Source organism: Cucurbita maxima, unplaced genomic scaffold (genome assembly GCF_002738345.1).
Source record: "Cucurbita maxima cultivar Rimu unplaced genomic scaffold, Cmax_1.0 Cma_Scf00016, whole genome shotgun sequence".
Taxonomy (NCBI): Eukaryota; Viridiplantae; Streptophyta; class Magnoliopsida; order Cucurbitales; family Cucurbitaceae; genus Cucurbita; species Cucurbita maxima.
Window position 1 is genome coordinate 4,209,323 of NW_019272032.1, and position 17,443 is coordinate 4,226,765.

Sequence of the window (17,443 nt, forward strand, 5' to 3'; positions counted from 1 at the left end):
TTACCCCCCCCCCCCCCAAAAAAAAAAAAAAGCTCCTTGCAGAGAAAATGCCAGAGTTACTTGATTTTGACAAGAACCTTGTTCATTTAGAAGCTGCCTCTAAGGTATGTTATTGCGCTGTAATTTTCTAGCCCTGGAAATATGAAGAATCTATGGATAAGATTTCCATTCGGTTGCTCCTCCTATCAAATGTAATTGAATTTTGTAAAACTAGATTCAATTGAAAGCATTGGCTGAAGAAATGCAAGCTGTGAGTAAAGGTCTTGAAAAGGTGGAGCAAGAGCTAACTGCTTCTGAAAATGACGGTGCTATCTCTATTGGTTTCCAGAAGGTGTGTGAAATTTAACATTCATCTGGTTCCTGCTAGGAATCTGGTTACTTTCTTTCAACACATATCTTCATGAGTCTAATAAACTTGAAATCATTCATCTGCAGACGTTTATATCGATCTTGAAATCGTTAGCCCTTTAAGAAACTTGTCCTCCAACTCTTTCCATCAACACCTATCTTCTCATTAGAAGTAGTTAAATCTGCTTTAGATCCTGAACATTGACATAAATTATAATTTCTTCTGTATCAGCGTGTATATCTTTTTATCCTGAACTTAGTGGTAGTTGTAGGAATTAGGGACTGCTAGGTATTTTCCTCAATTTAACATTCTTTTCATATTAGTTTAATGATCTTTCTTTCGTTATCAATATAGCTTGTGTTTTTGACAAGTTACCCCTTTCAGGTTCTGAAGAATTTTCTTGATACTGCTGAAGCTGAAGTAAGGACACTCATCTCCTTATATTCTGTAGTGGTGAGCCATTTTCAATAAAATTTTCACTCCAGAAAGTGTTCTGCTTCCCTCCTCTAAAAGTGATCTTTCATTATGCAGGGGAGAAACGCTGATTCATTATCCCAGTACTTTGGCGAGGATCCAGCTCGGTGCCCCTTTGAGCAAGGTCTTGTGAATTTTATATTTCAGATGCACAATCTTTAAGCAAGGGGTAAAATGAGAAAAAGATTTCACATGGAAATTCCAAGTTGATGAGATAAAAATGAACTTCACGTGGAAATTCAAGAGATTCATACTAGAAACCTAGCCCGGTAGGCGTAAAATCGGTTCAATTCATCTTGATTTGAGGCAAATCATCCCTTATTCTACTATATCAATTGGAATAGAAGTGCAAACTAGCCACAAGTAATTGTGACTTAAAATCTTCAATTACACCACTTGACCAAGATTCACAGTATCCAACCAAAATAAGCCTCAGAAGTACTATCATACAACCCTTAACCACAAGAGAACAACCTTTGGTAGTTAATGAGTTCTTAAACTTTTCTTTAATGTCCTTGAAAATTGCCTACTATTTGAAAATAGAACGTCTCTACTGGATTGAAAGTGCAGAGCATTAATGAGTATCCAAAGATGAGTGTTCAATCAGGCTGTTGTCTTGATTCCTGTTAAAGTAGTTACATAGGTGCCCAAATGGCCATCCTGGAGTGGCCTGCCAATGATTAGTAATCAACGTGGTATGTTTGAACATGTATTGGACGCAAGCGAAAAATAGTCGTAAAAATGTTTGATGTGAGGACAATGAATTTAAGTTGCCAATTGCCTTTCTTATGTGCAAAATCAGTCCAAGGTAGGAGGAGGAGGATATTGAGATGGACTTGATAAGTTCTGATGGTGGAGTTTGCATGGTCTGTGCTTATGGCCTGGGAAAAGCTTTATCAGGCAACACTACTGTTTCTGTTCTATTTTGTAAGTAAAGATAAACTTTTAGTTGGATTGAAATGAAACCTGATTCAGTCGTGTTGAGACTTATAAGAAAAGTAGTAAATTGTGTGGGTGGGTTCGGCTTAAATTTGCAGCAAGGTTGAGGTAACCACAGTAGATGGACAATAAGTTCCTGTTCTCAATAATTATTATTGGCGACTTGAATTGGGGCCTTTTGAACGTGAGAAAGCAGCTCCTTTAATAGTTCCTGGATTAAGATTGTCTTAATGTTTCCTACATTTTGGAAAATTTGTGTTGAACATATGCTAATGAATTTGTTGGTCTTTTCTTTGCAGTGACTCAAATATTGATAGTTTTTGTTAAGATGTTCAAGAAGTCACGCGAAGAAAATGTAAGGCAGGCTGATGCTGAAAAGAAAAAAATAGAGAAGGAAGCCATGAAAGAAAGAAGTTTTGTAAAAGCAAAGTGAGACCATCTTATGTTTTTGGTAGAAGGTAGTGCCAGATCAGCCTCATTGGTTAATTAAGTCAAACGCCTGACGATGTGCAAATGTAAATATCAGATGTGTGAATCACTGACTTCCATCGAAGGTAAGCTAAATGGCAAATGGCACGACGCGAACTTAGATTTTATCTGTTTTATGATCTTTACAGCTGAACATACGACGATTTTGTTTGTTTCCAGGTTGGCTCTTCGCCTTCCTGCATTACCATTTCTTTCATTGATATTGTTTTGTAAATATACCGTGATCCGACTCGGGGAGTGGTTGCAGTTTGCCAATCTGAACTCGACACTGTCATTACGGTAACAGAACTCCTCAAAGAAAAATATGTAGATCTTTGTACAGGTAAATATCATGGATAAATTCCTCTCGCTTTCGATATTATTGGATTACAGGTTGGTAGTTCAGTTTGACTCATGGTGCGTTTTGCTGCACATATACTGTAAAGAAATTGGTGCAAAGTTTTCTTGTCAAGGACAACACTTCCATCTTGAACATCATTAATTTCAGTATGAAGACACAGTATTCCACGGAAGTGCGTGTCAATGACTCCCCTCAAGGAAACAGAAAGAGAGAAAAACAACCTTTTTGACCTTTAGAAAAAAAGCAACCATTGGGACCTTGAGAGAGAAAAAAAATAATAATATGATAAAATAAATAAATAAACTCCCTTTTGTCAACTTGAATTTATTAGATAGTCTCATTCAAGGCATTGTCGAGCTGTCTTTCAAATTCAAATATGTAATAGATTTCATGTTTTTGGTGTTGGTGCTTGAAATATTTGAAGACAAATCAAAATTTTAGTCCAGAAAAAATGAAATTGTGAGATCCCATTCTTGTCAGAATGAAGCATTCCTTTGTGAAAATTTCTTCATAGCAAACGCTTTTTAAAATCTTAAGAGAAGCCTGAAAAGAAAAATCCAAAAAAGACAATATCTATTAGCGATGGGTTTAGACTATTACATGAGAATATACTGGTATATGGATAAATATGATTGATTTGGACATGTAGGGTCAAACTTCTTTCAAATTCACCGATTTCTTTTCACAATTCAACCACCTTTCGTTTTACACCCGGCTGTACCATTTCAAATTTCAATATTGTTCTTCACATGAACTTACAAGACAATCAGAAAGGAGAATTCGTATCGCAATGTTTAAAGAATGCATATATTCAATCTTCTGCTAATTTATTTCAAACAGATAGCATTGTCCTACTCTTCTCGTGAGAGGAAGAGATGTGTGAGCTGAAGGCATCTTAATTGAATATTTTGAGGACAGTGGAATCGTGGGATTAAAACATGAACAAGCAGTGCTACTATTGACGCTTACTTGAACAACTAAGATTTTGCTTCTTTTTTGTTTTCCTGTTCGTCACCATTCTAAAACTAGGGTGATAACAATGATTAGACTACAACTTGAGCACAGATCAAAACAGAATGAACTTACAAGATCTTTGGTCTGCCATTGCATCAATTGGTATAGATATAGAACTCCAACACATTGCAATCATCTCAGAACGAGTTATCCTGTCTTTGAAACTGAGTGACAAGTGAATTCCTGTTAATATACCAAGGTGTCGGGGCGGTCTCAGTTGGCAAAATGGAGATCAGGGAGGTCAGCGCTCACAGAGAATTTAAGCCATCTCTTCTTTTCAACATACCTGAGACCGGGGTGCAACAACAAGCCAACTGCCACAGCAGCTAGACTCACAATCATCACTTTTACCACAGAAAGGGCCAACACTACGCATATTAATATTGTAGGAGGGATACACATCAGGATTGATCCAACGGTTCCCACAGGAATCTTGAAAGGCCGAGATGCAGCTGGATGTTTAATCCTTAGCATGATAAAGGCTAAGAATTCCAGAATCATTCCAAAGCAGTACAAGAAGTTCTCTACTGCTATGATTTCTTGGAAGCTCAACCATGAAAGCAAAACAACACCTGAGGCTGAGAATAGTATCCCAATCAATGGTGTCCCATGACGAGACCGTTTCCCAAAGAACTCTGGCAGCATTCCGCGTTCTGCCATACCAAGAAGTTGAAAAGAATCACTGCTCATCTCAGCCACGAACATTCCCATATTCGATATGGCAGCAGCACCTGTGATCCACCAACTCAACCAAGCCCCACCAATAATTTTAGCAACATCAGAGAAGTAGCCATCTGTCCACAAGTCACGATTAAGCGGAATGGCTCCGGTCCCACTTAAAAGAGGAAAAAAGTACCCCAGAACAACCAAAATCAAAGCATAAAACAGTGCTTTGGGGAGTGTTTTGTTTGGGTTTTCCACTTCTCCAGCCAATGTGCTAATAGAATCCCAATAATTCAAATTCCAGAAAAGAGTGTTCCAGTACAGATTCCAGTCAACATCCTTTAGGTTCACCACAAGCCATCTACTTGGTCTTAGCTTGGGAATAGATATAAGTCCCATAACTGCAAAAGGAAGGATTGAGAAAACTCCAAGGATTACAGCAACCCAACCAACAATTGTCAATCCTCTATAGTTCATGTAAGTGAGAACCACTGTCAAAGCCAAAGCCGCAGCGACTTTTGGAAGACCACCACCAAGAGCTGGGATCTCTGACTTCAAGTAATCGAGAAACAAAACAGGATATAGAGCATTATCAATAACTCCACTAAGCCATTTCATCCAACCCTGCTGGAACCCCCAAAACGGACCCAATGCAGAAGAAACCCAAACAACATAACCACCATTTTCAGGGAACATAGTCCCCATCTCAGCAGTAACCAATGCTTCAGGAATACTCCATATAAGTGGAAACACCAAGAACCCGAGAAGAGCTAACAGAGGACCAGCTGCCCCAACACTGTCCTCAACTCCAAACGGACCCCCTGAGACCTCATAGAAGATGAGAAACACAAGTGGTAACACTGAAACTTTCTTTGCATTATTGACCGGAGAAGAAGGCGATTCGCCAACCGACACATACTCTGCACGATTTAACTCTCCCATTGCAACAGAAACTTGTCTGGCTGGCGAAGTACCAAATTTCTGCACACAAGTCACGAAGTAACATTATGACTAAGAAGGTTCGAATTCATCTCTCACGTTACAATTCGAACACAGAAACAAAGAACACACTACTCTCGGTCACTTAATTCCTATCAGTTCATAAACACTTTCAGTTTCGTAAATCCAGTAAGTACCAATCGACATCTTACATCTTGCCATAGCAAGTAATTCCTTGATTAACGTCTCCAAAGACGCATCAAACTCATGATTCGCATTAATCAAATATGACAGAACTACACCTAGACACTGTTTTCACATTACAAATGAAACGAGAGTCCCAAAAAAGACGAACAAAACACAAAATAAGATTCGAAATTAAATATTAAGCTGAAAGAAAAAGAAAGAAGAACAAACAATTCAGAAAACCAAAAATCGAGATATTAAAATAAAAATAAACGTAATCTTGGAGAAAAATCTTCAGGATCGTAAAACTGAAATATGCAAGAACAAACGAACAAAAGGAGAATCAAAATCAAGTAGAAGAAAGAACAAACCATCAAGAAAAATCAATCGCCAGCGTCGAAGGATGCATTACTGCAATAGCACCTCCGCCGTCGAACAAACGGAGAAAACTACCGCCGAAAAGCCCTCAAATCAGTATGGTGTTTCAGAATCTAACATTAACTTACAGAAGAAGAAGAAGGAGGAGGAGGAAATTCTACCATTTAATATTTTTCTAAAAAGTTAGTATATATTTTATTCGTTTTTGGTAAAAAATAAAAAAAAAAATCGTGTGTGCCAATATTGAAACGACGAATATTTGATTCGTGGGTTTGCATTGGGAAGGTGTTCCACTTTTGACAAAATTGTGGGCCCCAGTGGCCACGTAGACGTACAGACTGGAATTATAAACCCCTTATTCGGGGTCAGAAAATGGGCCCATTTTAATTTTATGAAGAATGGGCCCATCGCTTCTTTCTTCCTCAACGAAGATTTTTCTTTCCCTTTACAAATAGTGAATTTAAATAAGATAGAAAAATAATCTTACTATTACATATACCTCTATTTAACTTATTAGTTTATTGGAAATATAAGGATTTATTTTTCTTTATAAATTTAAAAAAAAAAATTATCTATATAAGTTTGTGAACCTTATAAAATATTTATACATCTCAAACAATAACTTTGAATTTTTAAATTTTATTATCTTACCACGTAATAAGTTGTTAGGCCATTAATAATAATAATATACAAAAAAAAAAAAAAATGAATGAAATATTAAAAAGACAACTATGAAATGCCTATCCAAAATAAACTTTATAACTTTATCATTTTATTTTGTCTCCTCTTTAGGACTTCTTAAACTTTAGTGTTAGATTTGAGACCCTTAATGTCACATCTATATTAATTGAACATTATATATATTATGGAATATTCTCACTACTAATTATCTTAGTTGATTCCAAATTTACTTAGCTACTATATTTTTATAAATATAATTATTAAATTACATATAATATTCTAGATGTTAAGGTGCTTGTGCCGTACTTGTCGTAGTAAAATAAAAAAAGGTTTGATATTCTAAAATTAAAATATTTCACTTGTGGATGTAAATGGAAGGAAATATTCTAAATTTCTCTATCAGTGAGTTTAGTAAAAAAAAAAACCAAAAAAACAGAACAACGGCAACAACCGGAAGTCAGAAACGATTGGTATCTCTTTTACTTTTCAAACCATGTAGCTAAGTTCTATCCACTGGTTTTTGTCGATTCCTGAATTTGGATATCAATTTCAAGGTCACCTTTCCATCGTCTAAGTGAACAAAATGAAAATTCTTTGACAAATCATTTTGATTTCTTATTTCCACGAATGTTTGAATATTTTCTCTATAATTTGAAATAAATGATTCAATATTTATTTTTAAGAGCTACATTATTATAATTATTTTAATTTCAATATTTATTATGCATAACTTTTTTTTTTTTTTTTTGAAACATCGATACTAAGAGGTTTGAAATTGGAAGGTTAAATTAAAATTTATTTTGCAAAACTATTTTATTTTTCTTCATCAATTTGAATATAGTTCAGGTTCAATAAATAATTTTCTACGTTAGAGTTGCTAAATAATAATGTTGTTATTTTAAAAAGATAAGATAAGATATTTAGTATTATTATTATTATTATTATTATTATTATTTGAAAGGCTGAAACAGATAGGAGGCTTCAAAAGCATGAGCTACTTAAATCGTAGCGAAATCGAAGGGCGTGAGTTAGGGGTATCAATTTTATATGCCTAAACGATAACTATTGCGCTGAAAGAGAATCGTTTCCGAATCTCAATTCTAACTGCCAAGAGGTTCAATCTCTCTCTCTCTCTCTCTATAGCGGTGGTGTTGAAACTCAAAGAAGGCGAAGAAGAAGCAAAATCACAAAAAAAAAAAAAAAAAACACAGAACAGAAACAAAATCGAAGCAACGAAAACAAGAAATCGCAGGTTTCCTTTTCTTTCACTTCTAAATCAAGATTTCAGTAGCGATTGTTACCTGGCGGTCGGAATCGCCGACGATTGGCAGTTCAGTCTCTGCACTGCTGAGTTCCTCCTTAGCGCCGTCGGAGTGAGACGGAGCAGTAGCGGCAGCGGCCGACTGAGCTTGAACTTCCTTCTCGCCGAGTTCCGTCGCTGGCGGTGCGGCGGTTGCAGCCTTCTCAGGTTTCGGATCCACTGGCAAAGCCGAAATCGGCGCTTCCTTTTCCGCTCCGTCTCTCTTCATCAAATTCGGTAAAACTATTTCAAATATATAATCAGAGGAGTTGTTGAAGTTGTTGAATCTTTAATTCCTCATTCAACTTCCAGTACAGAGATGGTTAGGGTTTAGATATTTCCTCGCTCGATCCACTTGACCTCGCGGTTTGAACTCAAATCATTTACACAAAAATACAGAGGAGAGAGAAATTGAGAATTAGAGAGAGAGAGAGAGAGATTGAAATGAAGAAGCAAGAAGAACGTGGATTTAAAAGTTTGTAGAGGTATGGCAATTAGTTTGCTTGGGTTTATAGGAATCTGAAATGGCCAATTGGACGATACAACCAATTATGGTCTGCTTAACAAATTTTAACGTTTTTACTTAATTTCTCATTTACCGTATGGAAGGAAGTTCATGTTGGATGATGAAAGTCCCACGTCGGTTAATTTAGGGAATGGTCATAGGTTTATAATCTAAGAATACACTCTTGATTGGGATGAGACCTTTTGGGGAAGCCCAAAGCAAAGCCATGAGAGCTGTTCAAAGTGGACAATATCCGTGTCAATAGATTGACAAATCCTTAAATGTCGAACAAAGGACTCCAAAAGGAGTCAAGCCTCCTCGAAGGTACGAAGGCAGTCAAAAATGACTAAGACTCCAAAGGAGTCGAGCCTCGATTAGGGGGAGGCGTGCTTTGTTCGAGGGGAGGTGTTGGATGATGAAAGTCCCACATCGGTTAATTTAGGGAATGTCATGGGTTTATAATCTAAGAATACACTCTTCATTGGGATGACCCCTTTTGGGGAAGCCCATAGCAAAGCCATGAGAGCTGCTCAAAGTGGACAATATCATACCATTGTGATTAGGGGGAGGCGTGCTTTGTTCGAGGGGAGGTGTTGGATGATGAAAGTCCCACATCGGTTAATTTAGGGAATGTCATGGGTTTATAATCTAAGAATACACTCTTCATTGGGATGACCCCTTTTGGGGAAGCCCATAGCAAAGCCATGAGAGCTGCTCAAAGTGGACAATAAGTCCCACATCGGTTAATTTAGGGAATGTCATGGGTTTATAATCTAAGAATACACTCTTCATTGGGATGACCCCTTTTGGGGAAGCCCATAGCAAAGCCATGAGAGCTGCTCAAAGTGGACAATATCATACCATTGTGATTAGGGGGAGGCGTGCTTTGTTCGAGGGGAGGTGTTGGATGATGAAAGTCCCACATCGGTTAATTTAGGGAATGTCATGGGTTTATAATCTAAGAATACACTCTTCATTGGGATGACCCCTTTTGGGGAAGCCCATAGCAAAGCCATGAGAGCTGCTCAAAGTGGACAATATCATACCATTGTGGAGAGTCGTGTTCGTCTAACAGTTCAAACCTTACAAATTTTTAATATATAATAAATAATTTGTTAAATTTATTAAATTATTTCAAAATAAAATTGTTACATATTCGATTTTTTTCTTTTCAATTATTTTTTGGGTCAATATCCACTTCGCTCAATAATAACTTCTTTTAACTTATACATTACAATAATTAATTTAAAATTTTATATTTAAATATGAATTATACAAATGAAAATAATAATTAAGTTACCTATGAAAAAGGTGAATTTAATTATTTTCCAAGATTAGAATTTTTAGTTTTTAATTTCATTTATAATTTGTAAGCAAAATTTTAAAATAATTGAAATTCATTAACTAATTGGACATTTATGACATAAATATCTTTTAAATTAAAATATTTAATATATTTTAAGGAATTTACATAAAAGTCCATTTTGAGTATATATATTTTGAGATAATTATTGGCATCCAGCATTAACACGTGGTGGAATTTGGAAACGATGCACAAATTTCGTACACATTCCTTTCCCTATTTTCGCATTGCAAAATAATATATAATTATTTTATTTTTTCTGTTTTGGGAAGAGATGGAATAAACTACACAAGAAACATATGCCCAATTTATTATTAATATATATTTTAAAATTTATTGGAGGGTAAAATGGTACAATGCAGCCAATATTTGCCTTTAGCTATTCCCTTTATTGAAAATTTGTTGAAACATTTGACTTCTATGTTAATTTGGTATAATTAAAGTTGAAAATTTAAGCCATTTTCATTAAAAAAAAATGTAATATTTTTTAATAATTATTAATATCATCGTCATCAATATATGTTAAAGGTATTGCTACATAATTATTTATTATTTGAGTCTTTAAAAAATAAAAAATAATATAGGTTTGATAATTATACATTATTTTTAAAATTTAAAAATATAGATAAAATGATAATTAAATTACTAAAAAAATAATCGGGAACTCACCCCATTTAATCATAGAAATAAACATAGTTACTAACTAAATAATAATAATTAAAATAAAAATTTAGATTTGATTTTGAAGCAAATTTCTTATCAAATTAACATTTTTAATTCACATTCATTTTGAATCAAATTGTCTTTTTTTTACAATTAATTAAAATTTAAAGTGGTATTTTGGGTTTTTTTTTTTTAATTATTGCTTTTTAATATGATACATATAGTTTTTTTAATGTATATATAATAATAATAAACGAGCATATTTTGAAGTGCCAAATCTTGACCAGTGAGTGAATTTTAAATTTAATAAACCCACAGTGGAAAGGAAAAATAAGTCGACACGAAATAAATAATAATAATTAAAAAATCCAACCCCACGCGTTCCGCGCACGTGCTGAGCATTTCATTGGCTGGATAAATTAAAAAAATATTAAACGGAGTATTTAATTATAAGAATTAGCGGCTGTTTTTTGACTGCCGCCGACCAACGGCGCAGATTCTTCTATCCTTCGCTTTCCACCGCACGATTGCTATGCTGCTCCGCATGCCTTCTTCCCAACTTTTTAATGTGGCCAAATCGGTAAGGTACCAAATGTTGCCTAAAAATGAGTGGATGATTTTGTTTCCAATATTACCCTTTTGTTTTTCACTCAAAATATACATGTAATATAAATATATGTAATTAACAATAATTTTGCTATTATTTATTTAATTTCTGTTATGTTTTTTTTAATGTTGGAGATTAATTGCGTCATAATGAAACAAATAGATATTTATATATTTATTTAATTTATTAAAATGACAAATCAATATTACTCTGTCAATTATTATAATTATTTTTAGAATTTTACCTCATCACTAATCAAATTATAACAAAATAATACGTGTTTAGTTGAGTTTTTATTGCATAAAAAATTATTATTATTAAATTAATTCTGACAGAAAATAACCATAACTAAATCTAAATTTTGTTGAGAATAAAAATTAAATTGAAAATTTGTAGTTAGACCCAAATATATTTTATCCAAGAAAATAAAAAAGGAGGGAAATGGCACACGCGCCAAGAAACGAACTCACTCGATTAGGAGCGGCGAAAGCGACGACGGTAGGGCTTCCAACTTCCGGCGAAGGGGATCGGCTGAAACATTTGCAAATTCTTCTCGGACCTGAGCTCAGAACCTTTCGAATTTGGTAAACGTGAGTTCATCTTCAGGTGCGTCTTAGAAATCGATGGTTGTTGTAGTCTCGAGTTGCATTCCCATAATCTGCTTCCATTCTCCACTTCTCGGAGCTCCTCACATGGCTTCGGTTATAGAGTTTCTATTCTGGTTACATGTGTTCAAAAGCTTGTCTGTAATTTGTGATCTAAGGATGAACACGAAAGAGGTATCATAGGAGCTTCTTAACGTATGCCTAAATTTATAATGTTTGCCTAAATTTTCTATTGTTTGAATTGCGAGTTGCAGTCTTTGTTAGAACTCTGCAAGGAGACGGAAGATTTCATCAGCCAGGGCAAAAGCACTTGGACATATTGTGCAATCCTACTAGAGGTGAGCATTTTCTGTATAGATTCTTGGTTAGTTCAGTCACCTATAGGAGCTTGAGTGAGCTTGATTTCATTTTTGTACTTCGCAAATAATTAGAACCTGTCTGCATTATTTATTTGATTGTTCTTATATTGAAGAACGCCTTGAATTTTTCTCTATTATTCAAGTCTATGAATGTTTATCAGTCAATGAGCTCAGGACAATATATTTGGATTGGTCTGCAAATGAGCTTGATTTTTTCTCTATTATTCAAATCTATTGGTTTCAATAAGAACATCCTTCTTTCACGTCTTGTAATAATTTCATAAGCCAAACCATATCTTTTGATCAAGAACACCTTTTTTCAGGCTATGGGTTTGGATGCTTTAAAAAGTACCTGAAGGAGTCTTATACATCTCTCATTTTAGGGGTGAAAAGAATGCTTACATGCTCAAATTATTCCACAGTTGGTGCAGGCAGCCTACTAAGGAATATGTGCTGATACAGTGCATTAATATTTTTTTAGAAGTGAAAGCCTCAGAGTGGCATTACGTTCTTAATGATAATGTAACAGATCGCCGTAAGCCTCACGGTTCTAAAATGCGTCTGTTTGGGAGAGGTTTTCACACCCTTGTAAGGGATACTTCGTTCCACTCTCCAACCGATGTGGTACCCCCAATCCACCTCTTCGGGACCTAACGTCCTTGCTGGCACACCGCCTCATGTCCACCCCCTTCGGGGCTCAGCCTCCTCACTGACACATCGTCCGATGTCTAGCTATGATACCATTGTGAGATCCCACAGCAGTTGGAGAGGTTTCCACAATCTTATAAGGAATGTTTTAATCCCTCTCCAACTGACGTGGGATCTCACCGGTGGTGATTGATCAATTGCTGAGTTTCTTCAAGAATCTTATCCTAACCATGAGTCGTGGATGATATACTGCTTTTCCCCAAAAGAGTATGAGCAGGTTTGTATCGACATTTTCTCTGGTCTCTCCCGTATCTAGATTGCTTCTATTATAGTAACCTTTAAATAGTTCAAGAACAAGTTCAATCTGACTGATTTAGAGCAATATATAAGCAGAACAAACCATATCCCGATGTGGGAAGATGTAAGAAACAGCCACCGCGCACGACATGGGAAGAGGCAAATTCTGGAACTCAGTTTAGGTAACCCATTGAGATCATTCATTATAAAGAGTGAACACATTCTCAATCTTGGCATCTGCTTTTCATTTCTAGCATCTTGATACGAAAGGCATTGCAGTGGTTAACTGATCTAATAGCTTTGAAGTGCCTTGACATTTCAGGTAGCCTTTGGCATGGGAATCAACAAACCAGATGCTTAGTTTCTGATTTTTGTAATTTTTAGATTTTTGTCCTTCTCTAAGTTGCTTCAAATTAGCCGAGATTTCCATGATAAATAAATCGGGGACTTGAATTTCCGAACCGGCGTTTCGGTTTTTCGTAGGCTCAAGTCGAGAACCGTGACTTGATTGAAGCCCTATTTGCGAAATCTAGGCCATTTCGAACTCGAAGCAGTAGAGAGATTCAGCGATGAAGTTTATCATTCTCTCTTCCTTTTAAGTCTTCTTCTAAGCCAAATATCGTCAGACCTTCAAAGGGATTCGATGATAAAACCCTTGATCATGGGGTTTTAAGGGATTCCAAAGAGTATGTTAATCAATTCGCTGCTTCGAAATCCCTGTCCGAATCCAGGGGTAAATCCAAAAACGTGGTTATTCCCGCCATCGAGAACGAATGGAGGCTTTTGAAGAGAATGAAGAATCTCGAATCTCCGCTTGGTCAATCGGACGAGTCTGATCTTAATTTCGAGACCGCCTCTGGATTAGATGCGCCCGATGATTCCAAGATGTCGTACGGTCTCAATGTCAGGCAGTCCGTCGACGATGTGAAGAGTGCCGATGAGTCGAAATCTGCGGAGGAGCCGCCGCGGCCTGCTCCTTTGGAGGTTATTATGTTGGAGAAATTTAAAGCTGGCCTGAAGAGGCTGCCTGAGGATAGAGGCTTTGAGGATTTTGAGGACGTTCCTGTGGAAAGTTTTGGTTCCGCTTTGATGGAAAGCTATGGCTGGCAGAAGGGTCGGGGAATTGGGAGAAATGCCCGGGAGGATGTTAAAGTTAAGGAATTTAATAGAAGAACAGACAAGCAAGGGCTAGGATTTGTCGGCGACGTGCCTGCTAGCCCTCCGAACAAGGAGGAAGAGAAAGATAACGGGAGAGCGCGCGAGAGAAACAGAGATGGAGCTAAGAGTTAAGGAAAACAGAGATGGCGGTATAGTTAAGGAAAACAGAGATCGAGAAAGCAATGGATTGGCTATTGGGAAGCATGTTAGGATTGTTGGTGGAAGAGATGCAGGTTCGAAAGGTAAAATTGTAGAGAAATTGGATCTCAAATGGCTTGTCCTTAAGCTTTCTAACAGAGACGAAGTTAAAGTACATGCAACTGATGTTGCTGAATTGGGTTCCAAAGAAGAGGAAAGGTTCCTGAAGAAATTGGAGGAAATGAAAGTTCAGGACGAAATCAAAGGCCAGAGATGGAGAAGAGAAGTTGAACGAGTAGAGGAAAAGCGTGAAAATGGTCAAAGGGACGAAGAGAAGAGGACTAGATTGTATTGGCTTACCAGTCACATTCGTGTTAGGATCATCAGCAAAGATTTCAAGAGAGGAAAGTTTTATCTCAAAAAAGGAGAGATAGTTGACGTAGTTGGACCCACCATTTGTGATATATCCATTGATGAAAGTAGAGAGCTTGTTCAAGGGGTCTCTCAAGAGCTTCTTGAGACAGCACTTCCCAGACGTGGGGGACCCGTTCTTGTTCTGTATGCAAAGCACAAGGGCGTTTATGGGAGTTTAGTTGAGAGGGATCTTGACAAAGAGACAAGGATAGTGCGTGATGCTGATAGCCATGAATTATGTAATGTGCGTTTAGAACAGATTGCTGAATATCTTGGTGAGCCAACTTACTTGGGGTATTGATTCTTTGTAGCCAAGATGACGCTGGACCTGTCTTAAGTGGGTACTGTGTGTACACCAGGTACTTCTGGTCCTGTTCATATTTCTTATTCATACTTAGTCGGCCTATCTATTACTTTGTTCAAGGATGTTTTAATTAGGAACATATTTTAACCTTGAAGACAAACTGAAATTTTAAAAACTTTGAGACCAAATTAAAGATAGGATAATTTAACTATCCAAGGCACCAAAATGGCAGAACTTTGTTTTAACTTTAAATTCTCTAGCTTGTTTCAGCGTGTCTACATGTCTATAGCTGTTGCCTCCATCATTTTAGTCGATTTGTCTAGCTCTAGCTTGGAGGATTAAGATTTTATTCTTCTCCGATACGTGTCTTTCAGAGTTTGGGATAAAAACCATGGTGACACTTAGCTGTGATGTTTTCTTAACAAGTCTCTTGCATGAATGAGGCGCCTATGTGCTAAAGTGCGTGATAAGTTGACTTAGAGTGCTCAGTGCATGGAGTGTACGCAGAAAACGCCTGCGTCTGTCAATTGTAGTGGTGATACTCATTCTCTGTTACCCTCAGGTCGATTTAAACATCACATTACCTTCATTTCTCGGTCTCGGTCGATTTAAACATCTTTATCAGTGGATTGGTCGCCATCTTCTTTTTGGGTAATACTGCTATTGCTTGGTGTATGTAAGAAAATATGGCTATCTCGGCTAGTGACTGGGTTCATTGGCCACACCTTTCATTTCAAAGCATGAAGAACAGACTGTGAACTTGTGCCCTACCAAACATGCAGGCGGTTGGGAGATATGCATCTCTGATTGATAAGAAGAAAACCCTGATTGATTGTGATAGCATGATCGTCAGAGACTGAAAAATCCTGGATATCAATATGCTGATTCATGCAATGAATTGTGCTGAAGGGCTGTGGGAGATATCAGCCATGTAACGAATCCACAACCTCATCCTTTTTTTATGTATTGCCTTATAGTATGCTTATCTGAATGACTTCGACATTGCCTTCCTCCTCCACAGCTCGCCAGCCGGAGACACAGGGTCAATGGGAAGAGTAACGAGCACAGAAGACTCGTCTCAATTCCTCGAGTTTCTCCGGTGTCTGCGGTTTGGGTGTTCTGATCAATGGCGATGTCCAATATGAGCACAAGCAAGGGCGACTACAAAAATTATTTGAGAATAGACTAGAGATGTTCATTTAACCCGTGTGATGAGAGATTAAATGGAGAAGGAAAGAGTGAGTGAGGAGAGATTATTTTCGGTAAGATAAATGAAATTAGAGTCTGGAAATCTTCTGTTTCTCTAGGTTTCAAGAATTTTAAGTATCACACCTTTAACAACTCAAACCTACCGATAGCAGATATTTTTTTCTTTGAGTTTTTTCTTTGATGCTTCTCCTCAAGGTTATAAAACATGTTTGTTAGGTGAGAGGTTTTCATTCCCCTCTTCCGACCGTTATGAGATCTCATAATTCTAACAAGAGAATCGAAAACTCTAAAGTACATAAAAATAAGGATTTCATGACCCGGAAAGATGATCTAGTTTGACTTAGATATGGAGGTGTGTTGAGCCATCGGTAGGGCATACTCATCCATCAAATTGATTTCCAATATCATCTCAACATAAAATTAAGTTCAGAATGATGAAAATAATTCCGACAAATTCCCAATAATTTTCCATAGTTACCAAATTATTCATCAATAAAAGCATGGAAGGTCCACCGACATGTTCCTGCCATTAAACGACATTTTTTTTTAATTATTATTTCTACTTTCATCCTCATAAATTTTCTATTCCATTTCTTAAATATTTTATTGATTTAAACTCAATTATTGAGTAACGTTAACTTATATTTTGTACCCTATATATTAAATCCGTCATTTAATTCTAAAAATAGGTGTTTAATTCAATATTTTATTTTATTTCATTTGTTTGTGGCATTTAAAATGATAATAAAATAAGTTGGTGGAAGAAATATTATAACATTCTCATTTGTTTGGGGAGAATGTTTCATGAATTATTATGGTAAAAAAAAAAACATTTGCATAATTAATATTAATATAGAAACAATTATTTATCAAAACATACACGTAATTTTATTTAGTTCGATAATAATGAAAATAAAGATTCAAACTTTTAATTTTTTGGTTGATCGATTGATTTATACTCAAATTAACATACACTCTCAACAATAATTTATATCAACAATTAAATTAATTAATTAATCAAACTCTTTATTTTTAATTCACCGAGTACCTAATTTCATTTGCTTTTTGTAAAGTTTGAGGTCATAATTGCAACGAAATTATAATGTACATGACTTTGTTCCTTTTAATCATGAGAATTTTGTTACTGGGACTATATATTTTGATTTAATCTTCCCAATTTCATCATCATTTTCACCTAATTATATACTTTATTTTCAAAATTAATACATATTTTTTTCATAATGTTTTTTTTTTCTTCTTTTCTTTTTGTCTTATCATAGAGTCTTTTATACTTTATTCTTTCTCAAAATATTACGATATTACTTAAGTTACAAGAAAAAATCGGTATTTTATTTGGATATATTTTAGTCAAAAGTGAAATGAATAGATAAAATTCGATAGAAAAAAAAAAAAAAAAAAAG

The 17,443-nt window shown here is 35.8% G+C and overlaps 2 protein-coding genes and 1 pseudogene across 6 annotated transcripts in view; 2 read left to right on the top strand and 1 right to left on the bottom strand.

The window, feature by feature from the left end:
- Positions 1-2,932, top strand: part of LOC111491031 (formin-like protein 14) — an 11,336-nt gene extending 8,404 nt beyond the window's left edge. For 3 of the 5 annotated variants that reach the window (XM_023139755.1, XM_023139753.1, XM_023139757.1), the window contains 6 exons: positions 33-104; positions 215-331; positions 734-802; positions 881-947; positions 2,062-2,316; positions 2,411-2,918. In XM_023139755.1, the coding sequence (XP_022995523.1) occupies positions 33-104; positions 215-331; positions 734-802; positions 881-947; positions 2,062-2,195 (459 nt within the window). In that variant the 3' untranslated portion in view covers positions 2,196-2,316; positions 2,411-2,918. Of the gene's footprint in view, positions 1-32; positions 105-214; positions 332-580; positions 638-733; positions 803-880; positions 948-2,061; positions 2,317-2,410 lie in introns of those variants that run through there. The other 2 variants (XM_023139756.1, XM_023139758.1) reach the window with 2 other exon arrangements.
- Positions 2,933-3,374: 442 nt separating this feature from the next.
- On the bottom strand, positions 3,375-8,245 carry LOC111491032 (probable polyamine transporter At1g31830). Its single transcript, XM_023139759.1, has 2 exons — positions 7,754-8,245; positions 3,375-5,249 (listed from the first exon to the last, which is right to left on the bottom strand). The coding sequence occupies exons 1-2, from the start codon at positions 7,979-7,981 to the stop codon at positions 3,819-3,821; spliced, it is 1,659 nt and encodes a 552-aa protein (XP_022995527.1). The 5' UTR covers positions 7,982-8,245; the 3' UTR covers positions 3,375-3,818.
- Positions 8,246-12,743: 4,498 nt separating this feature from the next.
- LOC111491424 lies at positions 12,744-16,189 on the top strand (annotated as a pseudogene).
- The last annotated feature ends 1,254 nt before the right edge of the window (positions 16,190-17,443 follow it).

Bases quoted from the DNA above. Each gene is read 5' to 3' on its own strand.
- LOC111491032 (XM_023139759.1), bottom strand. From the start codon at position 7,981: ATGAAGAGAGACGGAGCGGAAAAGGAAGCGCCGATTTCGGCTTTGCCA. The intron at 5,250-7,753 runs GTAACAATCGCT...ACTTGTGTGCAG, and splicing joins TCGGCGATTCCGACCGCCAG to AAATTTGGTACTTCGCCAGC.